The sequence below is a fragment of the Adelges cooleyi genome, unplaced genomic scaffold (genome assembly GCF_023614345.1).
Source record: "Adelges cooleyi isolate 19-005CV unplaced genomic scaffold, UGA_ACOO_1.1 ACOO_flye_CR_arks_rails_tigmint_CR_PRNA_30, whole genome shotgun sequence".
In the NCBI taxonomy this organism is placed as follows: Eukaryota; Metazoa; Arthropoda; class Insecta; order Hemiptera; family Adelgidae; genus Adelges; species Adelges cooleyi.
In genome coordinates, this window is record NW_026095971.1 from 18,418,916 (window position 1) to 18,431,496 (window position 12,581).

The following is a 12,581-nucleotide window of genomic DNA, read 5'->3' on the forward strand; positions in this document are numbered from 1 at the left end:
TTAATATAACATACAGGTGTTCCAAAAAGAGGTACTACATTTTACATTTTACATAACTTTGAATAAAACATTTTTTTTTTTTTGAGAAATCTTTATTGACTTAATGAAATTTCATTTAACTTGTCCAACCTTGGTGAGTAGTTATGTAGGGCCTTCATATTTTATAACACATAGTTAAATGTAAATTGTACTATAATATTATGTACTATAACAGTACAACTAAATTAAAATTAAACCAACAACATTCAACGATCAGCTGTTATCATTATAAAATAATAAATAATGAGAAGTATTTTTTTTCTTCATCATTAAATGGAATGAGAGTACAGATATTATATTAAAACGAACATATATTAATTATGGTTATATTAGTTTATTTCAAATAGTTAATAGAAAATTGTAAATTGTTTATCTGATTGATGGATTTATGTAAGTACAATATCAAATAATTCATTTAAAAAGCCAGTTCAGTGAATCAAGGGAATGATGCAAACTGTTCAAATTCTTAACTTGTACTTAAATATTTTACAATGTAGCAAACCGAATGTTTGTTTAATTACAATAATTGGCTAAAAGAATTATTATAGAATTATCTACCCTAATAACAAAATTACATTTTTAAAAACATTATTGTTATTAGGCACAATGCTTTTATCGATATTTGTATTCTACCATTATAGATTCGCATCAAAGCGTTTATTTGAAAGTAATGTTATCAGCTATCACTTTCAGTTGTTATATTCTGTAACCCTACAATATAATTTGTGTCTCAATCTCACTGCTCTGGATTTTTTATACTTGCAATTTGCATTATACTTTTATGTCATTGCCCGTAAATGATTTTTTTAGTGTGAGCACCTGTTAATATGACTTGATATTTCAAAATTCAAAGGTTGACAATATTCACGTACCTAACATACAATATTAGAATTTGTGCACACTGATATTATGAACACTGATAAAATCGAAAAAATGTTTATATAAGTATAGCTATAGAATAATTTGAACGTATGTCGTGTTTGTAACTTTAAAAATTTTTTTATTATAAAAATGTAACATATTTGATTTTATGAAAATAACGTTTACCATGCGAATGCCTTAATAGCACATAATAGTACACGAGACAAGTAGGATTATTTTATGGGCGTAACTAATCCGTATAATACTCTCAAATTATAAAAGATAAAATAACATGTTGAATTAGACAAATGGATATTTATAGCTATAAAAAAAACATGTAAATTGCAAATTAATTGAATCATAAATGTAATATACCTACTTCCAAAAAAAATATTGCCTGAAGTGTAAATAATAAATTGTTTAAAATAATTGGCTATTTGAAATAGAACATAAAAATATATTTTAAACATTTCGTTACTTGCAAATAATAGCTTACATTTGTACACTGAATGTTGTAATTGAAAACAAGTTTTAACTAAATTGAAATAAATATTTTTTCATATAAAGTTTAGTTCTTGGTAGATAATTTGTAAATATAATATATTGTATTCTACAGAAATAATAGTAATTTAAATTATACTAATCGAACACTTTTGTATTTTGCATAATAGTTTCATTCTATAATAATTTTGCTATATTTGCTATATTTCTTATTGTGCTATATTTCACTGCTAGAGAATAAACTTTGCAAAAACTAATACAATGAAGAATTAGTTCATCGATATTACCATTTTTTTTTTTTTTTGAACAAACGTCAATTGTTTTAATTAAAAATAATATCAAGTGCCCCGACTTCACTTCATATTAGTGACTGGGAGGTTAAAGGTGTTCAGGAATAAATTATTTTATTAGAAATATGCTCTGTCTCTACTATGCCTCGAGTCCACTGCAATTATTGCTAGTAATATGAAAGTAGGTATTTGCAATTAACACTTGAGTTATAAAATAATTACTAATTATATATTCACGAGTTATCTGAAAACTTCAGTTAAGACCGTAACATACACTATTTAGGCTAAAGTTTATCAGGAAAACATTTTTCAATAAATCAGTTAGTTAATGTTATACAACAGTTATTTAATATCAGCTGTGTTAATAAAATACTGTTTGTCGATTGGTTTCTATTAATTTGTTTTAATGATAGTAAGAATTATACATTTTGTTCTAATATGATAAATGTTTGGAAACGTTTAAACGTGATAATGTAGAATTTAACTTATTTTTTTTTGCGAAACAATCAAAATTTCCATCATAATTTGTTGAACATTTATATTGAGTCTGGAGAATATTTGCGGCTGTCCCAGATGAAGTCTCCGAAAGGATCATCTAAGTAACTGTCGCAGTAAAATAAAGTTTTCCAGCGTCTCGAAGGGACAGTGCCAGCCTCGGAGCATGGCTTCTTAGACCTGGTCAGTCGTTCCTTTGACCCTATTATCTACAGATATAGCTGATGCTGTACACGGGTTCGACCCGGTGGTTAATGTTACTTTGTACGATTCACAAGCCAATTAACTAAGTTTTACACCAACTGGCGACGAAGATGCAATCGTGTTTACCATTCACAATATATTTCAATGTTTGAGCTATTATGGTTGTTGTTGTTCTAAATGTTCAGAACGCTGCTGCAAATTTGTTTTATTTTTAAGTCTTATATGTCCTAAAGTGCTATAATAACGAATACTATATATACTAATAAGTAAATTCAATACTTAATCCACAGTAATAAATATATTTGTAAATATTAAATGCGTTACAGATCATATGTAAAAAGTATTATGTAGTTGAAAATGATTACATATAGTACTATGAAATAAGGCATTTCATATATTCTTTATATTCATATTTTTTATTAGAATATAATCAGTTTGAAACTTTTTAATTTAGATACATTGATTTTTTATTTTTTATCATTGTAAATATATTGCTTCGTGAATGTTTAGAAATTCATGATTCCTGCTCCTTCTATTCCATTGAATTTTTCATTTTTTATACCGTTGATTTTAAGTGAACCGCCACCCCATGTTATCTGCTTTAAATTCTTCGCTTTAACTCTTGGGATTTTTATGCCGTTGATCTTGATTGCATCACCTATCAATTCTACGGTTACTTCATCTTGGTTAAAAGTTGCATGTCCTGAAACGTTTTCAATAAATATAATGTGATATAAGGTATGATAGTAATTCGACCCTGACACTAAATCTGACTTACCTATATAACCATGGTTTTTATACTGCACACCTACATTACCCTGATTATTAAACTGCTGACCTCTATTACCAGAGTTATTAAACTGCACATCGTTATGATTTCCGTTATTGTACTGCCAACCTATATTATTATCGTTAAATTGCATGGTGTTTAAAAAATCTAATGCATCTAAAAAATTAGATCCATCTAAGTAATTTTATTGATTGTGGTGATGATACATGATAAAGATGACTCTTTATATAGTATTATACTTTGTCAAACCAAAAATATCATTAGCACTTTTTCTTTTAGAAGAGCTAAAAACATATTTACTTCTATTAGGGTATTTTTGTCCCCGACCATTATTCCGGTTTACATTGTTTGAGTTCACGTTATTCCAGTTTACATTGTTTGAATTTGTGTTATATGAATTATTAAGTCCAATATTGTTGCCATGTTTCACAGTATACTTAGTTTTCTTTTGATATTTTTTATCTAGATGAAAATAAGAGAATTGCAGTCAATAAAATGTTATACTAATATGTACTCTAAAAATTGTTTTCCAAACAGTCATTATAGTATTTTTAATTAGTCTAGTATTAATTTCAATATTTATTTCAATCATTTTTGTATTGATCTCACATAGTCAGATTTTTTGTTAAAATAAACATTTTTGTATGAGTCGCTCATTTTTTTTTTGCATAATAATAAATTTATTTTCATCAGTGATAAAATATTTTGTTTGAACTTAAACGATGACATATTCTGTAAATTTATTGTAAAAACATCAAGTTTATGACCATGTTACTTTATGACTAATTTTGATATCGAAATGGAATTTTCACTGAAGTATTCAAGTACTCTTTTTAGTTCTATCCTTAAAACTTTTTTTTTTAAAACTTAAAGTAGCTAAAAAATGAAAAATAATTCAACGTCTTATGAAATTTTTTTTTGTTACCTGCTGCTTGACTTGGCCCAGAACCGTAGTTATAAGCTGGATTTGATATTGACGCCAAAATCGTTCTTCCGCTATATTTTATATCTTCGAATCCTGGTTTGTCTTCACCGTTCACTGTGATCCCTCCTTCTGGTTTCCAATCTATCTCTATTTTGTTGTATGGATTGACTCCTGGGACTATTCTACCATTGATCTTAAAGCCATCGGTAGTTCTTTCAATGTTTATATTTGGATTTCCAATTAAATTCCCTACTGTCGTGGAGTTCGAGCTCACACCTTGATTTCCAAAATTACCAAAGTTACCAAAGTTACTAAAGTTTCCACCAGTTCCGTATCCTTGAACGTTTGCAACTGTTGGTTTTTGTTTTGGTAATTTCGCAGGGATCTTTGATTTTGCTTTACCGTATTGTTTAGGCCTATAAACTTCATAATCGCTATCTTCGCTTGACTCACTGGAGTCGCTGTCGTCATTGTACCAATATTTGTTTGTAGTACCTTTATGTAAAAATATTTTTAATTTAGGAAAAACTATAATAACCACTAAATCCGAAAAAAAACAAAATAGTTTAATAATAAATTATTGGCTTGTACTGTTTATATTTATGTTAGTAATTTTTATTGATTGTAACACTTTTATTTTACACGGACTCTGAATACTTTATATTTTATAAAACTTTTATGGTAATTTAGTAGTTTTTCCAACATTATAATATATCCATTCGACCTGTTCAAACTTTATCCTCAAAAAAAGATAATAACATAATCTTTGATTTTTCTTTACCATATTGTTTAGGAATATAAACTTCATCATCGCTATCTTCGCTTAATGAACTCGATTCACTGAAGTCACTGTCGTCATCGTAATATCTTTTTGTAGTACCTTTATGTAAAAATATTTTTAATTTAGGAAAAACTATAATAACCACTAAATCCGGACAAAAAACAAAATAGTTTAATAATAAATTATTGGCTTGTACTGTTTATACTTATGTTAGTCATTTTTATTGATTGTAATACTTTTTTTTTACTGAATACTTTATATTTTATAAAACTTCTATGGTATTTTCGTATTTTTTTTCAACATCATAATATATCCATTCGACCAGTTCAAACTTTAATCTCAAAAAAAGATAATGACATGCAGAGTTGGGGATTTTTTATTTCAGTTAAATACATAATGTAAACTTTTTAATCATGACTATTTTAATCTAATAATAACCAGTAAAATTAGTCATGAATAAAAATGTTTAAATTTTATGTTGGAATAAAATTTGTCACGGTTAAAAAATTTGTTGTAGGTACATATGAATAAAATGTTTAGTAACTTAAAAAAATAATTTCGTACAATTATATTATTCTAAGCAATCGAATATTCCAAAAAACTTAAATTATTTACTACGAATAACAATGATTAAAAAAAATGAATCATAGGATGAATTCTATGATCGTTATGAATCGTTGAATCAATCTTGATTAAAAAATTTAATCGAGGACAAAAATTAAATTAGTCATGGACTAAACGAAATCAATCAAGTATACAAGTTAAGTTTAATTGTTATTCGTATGGTTGTATACTTATATAAATAGTCCACTTTTGTTTAAAAATGTTTATAAATTAAATATTATGCAACTCTGCCGACGATGCAATTTATTTTTGAAATTTTAGTTTAATGTTTATTACCAAAAGTAACCATAATTCTATTAATATAGCTAATAATTATAATACACAATAATTGTAACATATTTTACTGTGTGTAATATGGATTATATTTGCAGTTTTTATTTTCTATAATTTCACATCAAAGGTTATTTCCAAACTAAGTCATAATAATTACAAAAAAAAACTATTATCTCCACGTCAGCAATATGTATAGACCCCATTATACCCCGACCTCATTCGGTAATTTATTTTATACTAAATCTTAAGTTACCTTTTTTTCTACCGCTATCACACCTGTAAATCATATTAAAAATAAAAATGAATACACAAAAACTCTAGATTCAATGAAATATTTCCAAATCATTTAAAAAAAGAAATAGTAAAAACAAAAAATTCTTACGCCACGTACGCCGCCAAACCAAGCAAAAGAATAATTTTAATATTTATCATATTAAAAGTTATAGTGTACTATAGTAATTGGACTGTACTAAAATATGTAGTGTTTTCAGTACTTATAGGACCAATGTCAACGACACGACTACAAGTGGTTAATACAATGTAGGGGATACAAAAGGTTTTAAGTATTTTTGCATAACACATTAATACAGGTGGTTTGCACGCATAAATTACATATTAACTTTTGTTTTCAAGACAATATAACTGTCTATAATAACACCTGAGTTATTATGAGCATCCTTTTAACATTATTGTCTGTATCAATGTGTTGTTTATTACAGTGTGAAATTATTACTTATTTACTTAGAGCATAATATTTTATTATTGAGTTTTTAGTCAGAAATCACGTACACAAATTTACTTTAAAAGACAAAAAAAGAACTCCATCACATACTTAATTTGGAGATTTTGCCACGTTGATAATAAATAAATTATTTAATGGATAAATATTTCCATAATTTAATTTTCAAAATGTTATCGATTTCCGTTTTAGGAAAATTTTATTTTTAGTGTCAGCTTTTTGCTTAGAATAGCAGCATAATAGCTTACTATTGCACAAATGGTTAGCATCCAACAGTTTAAATTTGTTAATGATTTAAAATGTATTGTTTGTATACATTGGTGTATGGTAAAAACTTTTTAATATTTATGGGTTAGCTTTATTAGGCTTAGCTTAGTCATAGAATGGGTAGAAAGAGTTTTCATATTTAAAGGTAATAATATAACAAAATATTATATGGCTCGCTATTGTGAAATTCTTAAGAATGTGTATCGTCATTCGCTGGGCATTGACGCCTTCAGGTACAACGAATACAGTGTTGGAGGTGGGTGGCTTTGTGTAGTTTATCATTGTACACGATATTTGTATTATTTGCGAATAACATCTGCAAAAATGTTTTGCCTGGCACGTCGAAAACAGGCAAGGATTAATAACGAAATCGAGACCACATTATACTTGAAATTATTCATACCTAAACACATAGTAAGAAACAAATAATATAATACTATATAATTGTAGTAGTAAAAATTTATCAAATTTTCTATATGAACGTTTTGGTTTGTAATTTTAGTAGTTCGTGACCAAAAAAAAACGTCCATATAAAAAATATTGAACGCCGAAACCAAGAATTATAAATTGACATGCATTAAAAAAATGAAACATAAATTATAATTTTTAAGTTTGAACTGAAGAGGAGGAGAAGATATATGAGCTAGGTATAGTGTATACTTAAAGCAGCTTAAATTCGATCACATTTGACAAATCTCTCGTTAAAAAAAAACCTAGAAATTGATGTACTTCGAAAATACTACCTATAAGTTTTAAGGTGTTTTGTAGGTATGAATAATAACTATTGAACATTATAAAAGAAAAATTATAAATTTAATGTAATGTAAAAAATCACTTTAGCCAGGTATCATTTCATGAAATTTAGCATACTTGGAAAACACCTGAGTACACGTTTTGTGCGGCTTTCCAATTTTTCATCGCATTGGTGTACTAAACACAAATGCAAATTTTATATATTTTCTTAAAGTTAGACGGTTAAAATTTAAGTTTCCAATGTTGCTTGCCGTTAAGTAAGCAACTTCTCAACATACGCCTAGCTTTGTCATTTATACAATTTAATATAGTAACGGAATTCAGCAAAATTATAAAAATGTAGAAAAAACTTAAGCAACACAAGTGTTACCACACAAGTATAACTATAAGGTTACATATTATAAAATAATTAAATATCTAATAAACCTAAAGCAATGTTACCAACATGAGCGAATACAACAGACTGAGTCTGAATAGTTCAAAGAAAAACTGTTATCTTCAATTATTGGTTCTTGTTTTCAATCAATTTCAACCATTATAATCTGTTTTAAATATTACATAAAACAACTTTTATCATACATACATCAAGCCACGTTACGAATAAATAAAGAAGGTCTGACCGGAATTTTTAAACGATTACTGCGAAATTTTTGTATATGAAACAATAGTAATACCATTATGGCTTTAATATTTATTATATAATGCAACTGAAAGAATAAAACGTTAATATTTTGTGAGCGTTAATAATATTTTATTTAATACATTATTAATTAAATATTCTATTATTAATTAATTTTTAAAACTAATTTTGTTTAATTAAGTAGTAGCATGGTACTCAAGTACTCAACATGGTAGTAGTATGTTTCAATACATAACATAAATTAAATAAAAACGGAATTTAAAAGTTATATAAATAAATAATTTATAATGATATAATAAGATTTAATAATTTTAATTATATTTGCTAATTATAATATTGTCAATAATAAAAAGATTTTTTAGTAAAATGGTTCCTCGCCACTGTCAAAGACAATTCAAAAAGAGGAGAAAACTGTTGAACCCCCTTCCTAAATTACCTTGGCAACAGCGAGATCTTTTAACAAATGTCCCCCCCCCCAATCACACAGATCCCCGAAGAGAAAACGCGCAAAATTAAACTGAGCTTGGATGAGATTCGAATTTGTCACGTATCTGAAATTATGAAGTGCTTTACCAAACGCGCCAGTACCCAAGATGGCGTCATTAGGCGGTATTGACACTTTTAAGTAGATTCGTATCTTTTGTTGTCATCGAAAAAGACTCGATTATTTCTTATTTAACATAACCTATTTGACTTTATTTTCATTTGATTAAAGAATATATTTTATTATGGTGCAGTTATGATACACTATTTTACATGTTATAGTTTACATATTAAAAGCGTTTTGATGATATTAACAGTTTGTTCTGTTGATTGGCCATTAAAAATTTAAACGATTAAGTACGCATTAATTAATTACACATGAATAAGATATTAATTGTAAAACCTGAACTGATGTTATAAAAATAAGTACCTATTATTATTTTGAACAGAAATATTTTTATTTTCTAAATTTCATGAGTTAATCATTTATTATTATTGTCAGGTAATAGAACACTTTGTAATAGTGGCAATACGATGGCATCCCCGTATGACAAGAATGTAGAAGCCTGAAGCGCACAAAATCCATTGATTAATTCCAGATTTGCAGTATAACAATAAAATATGTGCATTTGTCTTAAACATACACATAATAGTAAGTTTTTAATAATCCTATTGAATTAAAATGAATCTGAATAATGGTTTTACCTATTTGTTTCAGGTGAAATGGCTATATTAGATATTACTTTCTATTAGGAAAAATGTTAACAATGTTTAATGTTTTTTAATATCAAACCACTGGTATCACTAAGGAGCTAAAACAATGTAAAATATGATATTTTTGGCAAAATATATTCTTGTTAATACTTATTTTACTTTTTATTCTGTTTGGTTTGTCAACGTATATCGAAAGTACACCAACTAAATAACAGTCCACACAAGTTCAGTGTCATTTCGACTATTTTTAACTATATGCGAATCGGTCAAGCAGTTCCAATAAAAAATTAAAGTGCCTCGGCGAATCTGAATATTTCGTTTAGCTGCTTTTAATAGAATTGTTTTTCAAAAACACACACTCACTCATAAATCCCGACGATGCTGACACTGCAGTAGACCCGGACAAAACCAGATCAGTGGCCGACCGACCGCAAAATACACACATCAGTCAAATCGGATACACCTAATATTATCGCGTTATGTATATATACTATATTAGGTTCAACCCGGCCGAGGGAGGGCTGATGAGATATATTATAGCGATCCGGGACTATAATACTATGTAGCAATATTATTATTTTATATCCGTGTACACGACAGTAATAACATGATCGCAATACTGATTGTTTTCAATCGGGGCAACGGTCGCGGCTTAAACGGTTTTGTGTTTTAATAGGTTTCCAGTAGAAACAACTGAAAAAAAAAAACTAACCCGGCAAATCGTTTTCTTCACATGCCGTGTATTATTGGTATTATGCTCCACTCGCTCGTCCATTCAACTCTTGGGCATAAGCTCTGTACAGAATTATTTGTCTAGGAATCTGCTGTGTGTATTGTATTATCGACAATTTATATACGAATATATATTTGTAATTTGTGCGCTGGTAATTAGATAGGAAACGTTTTAATTTGCATTTTCACAGCCCGGACGTTGCAGTGGCGGCGATTGTCATTGTTCCGTTTAGGGAAAACCAGGCGGAAAAAAAAATAGAAGGGGGGACTTTGTTGTTGGAAGTCGATTACTTTATTGTCGAGCCAAACAAATACTGTACCGAAAATGTATTTCGTCCGCCAAAGTCATTAAGGTTTATTATTTTTTTTTTTTTGAACTTTTCTCGCATTTTGTTTTTTAATCGACCGTATTAAAGTTTTTCTTTTTTTGTTTATGAACTCCGAGTAAAAATTATGTCTGAAACCGAGGAGTTTTATTCAAAAATTGTTTCTGAACTGTTGTCTCGACCAGCATTTGTTTGCAAGTTCTTACTCCTCATTCACACGGCAATTAATTAAGTTATGGCGATTGTAATACAACTATATCAAATTCGAAGAGTTTATTTTTAGATAATATGCTTAAAAACTGACAATTAATACCAAAAACTAGATGACGATGATAGTTTTAATATTTTTCAGTGCCTAAATAGAATATTTATGTTGCTTAAAAATTGCTTTAGAACTTCTGATAAACCAACTAACCTTAAGCATACAACTTAAACGTTTCATGCCGCACGTACTTCCAATGATTAGATCCTAAACGTACAGTTCCTCCCAAATACTATACTAAATGATAATACCGGTAGGCTGTAATTTTAGAGGCTCACTTTTTCCCTCTTAACATCAGTGTAGCCATATATATATATTGTGATACAAATATACAATGTACCGTAATTTATATTTTATAAGTCTAAATAAAATTTCAATTTTCAGTGTAGGCATCGTTTCAGAATAATGCTATTTTGATTCCTTAATTTAGAAAACCCTGTATTTGGGAGGGGGGGGGAATACTGAGACAATACAAATTAACATTGTCTTTCCGGTATTATCATTTATAGTATTTGTATCTACACAACAAAAAAACAAATACTCATCAGCCACAGACGGTGGTTTCTGAGCAGATTAGCACCAGTGATTGGTACTACCCACATTTTTGGCAATAAAGTGTTTTTTTTTACATCAGATAGAATATCTAGATATTTTATATCGTTGAGATATATTTGTTGTAGGGAATTCATTGAAAAAAATTTTAAATGTGTAAAAAATTGTATCTGCTATACAAAAAACACTGCATTGCCAAAGACTGGAAAATAGCGTCAATCACTGGTGCCATTAACTTATATAGACGTTTTAAATAATAGTCTAACCCATAATCAAGCATCACCGGACAATTGCTTATTGACCGTCTAACTTCTAGACATTTCTTTTAAATTAAAATTGTTTTACTCTAATCGTTGAGCAAACAACACCGGATACACCATTGTTTAGTAGGTAGATCGTCTCTGTTCTGACATATAGCTAGACTATCAGTTATCTCCACAACCCTTTAGGAGTCTGTAACCTACTCGGTCGTCTGCCAGCTACTTGTATAGTACTATGTAATAAGGTATTTAATATATTCTTTTGTTTTCATATTTTTTATTTTAGTTTGAAAATTTTTAATTTAGATACATTTAATTTTAATTTATCATTGTAGATGTATTGTTTTGTCCAAAAATTATGGTTCCTGGTCCTCGTATTACATTGAAATCTTTAATTATCGTATTATTGATCTTGAGTGAACCTTCATCAAATTCAATCCGGTTTACTTGACTTGTTGTATATTCTATGACTTTTATGTTGTTAATCCAGACTGCTTCACCTCTAAATATTACGGTATTACCACCTTGGGAATACACTACATTTTCTGAAACGTTTTCAATAAATAAGATGTGATAAAAGGTATAATAGTAATAATTCTACTCCGAAGCCGAATTAGACTTACCTCTTGTACTACTGTTGTACTGTATACCTCCACGACCACTGTTAATAACCTGCACACCTCCATTACCCTGATTATTCATCTGAAAACCTTTATTATTATTGTTATTGAACTGCATACGTGTCCTTCTAGTGTTAGTAAACTGTGTGGTGTTTGAAGTGTTAGATTCAATTAATTAATTAAAAAAAAAAATCCTTATAAATACTGTGTTAAAACCGCATGGTTTAATGCTTGTAATGTTCAAATAGTTTGTTTCCAAAATAACTTAAACTTTAAATATTCTTATAATGATTCTGATAGTGAAAAAATTACCAAATGTGTTTGTCTGCACACCCTGATGATTATATTACCAACCTCTATTATTTTCGTTAAATTGCACGTTGCTTGGAGTGTTATAGCTGGACGATCCTGTGCCATTGAAGTCGATTTTTAGATTTACAATTATATTAA

The 12,581-nt window shown here is 28.3% G+C and overlaps 1 protein-coding gene across 2 annotated transcripts; it reads right to left on the reverse strand.

Annotated features, from left to right (window-relative positions):
• Positions 1–2,686: 2,686 nt before the first annotated feature.
• Positions 2,687–6,291, reverse strand: LOC126838582 (putative uncharacterized protein DDB_G0282499). 2 transcript variants are annotated; one of them, XM_050573107.1, is made up of 7 exons: positions 6,166–6,291; positions 6,037–6,059; positions 4,887–4,985; positions 4,106–4,600; positions 3,481–3,642; positions 3,169–3,288; positions 2,687–3,093 (listed from the first exon to the last, which is right to left on the reverse strand). In XM_050573107.1, the coding sequence occupies exons 1-7, from the start codon at positions 6,213–6,215 to the stop codon at positions 2,897–2,899; spliced, it is 1,146 nt and encodes a 381-aa protein (XP_050429064.1). In that variant the 5' UTR covers positions 6,216–6,291; the 3' UTR covers positions 2,687–2,896. The 2 variants fall into 2 exon arrangements, with proteins under 2 accessions (XP_050429064.1, XP_050429065.1); XM_050573108.1 differs by lacking the exon at positions 4,887–4,985 and having other exon boundaries at positions 2,689–3,093.
• Between the last annotated feature and the right edge of the window lie 6,290 nt (positions 6,292–12,581).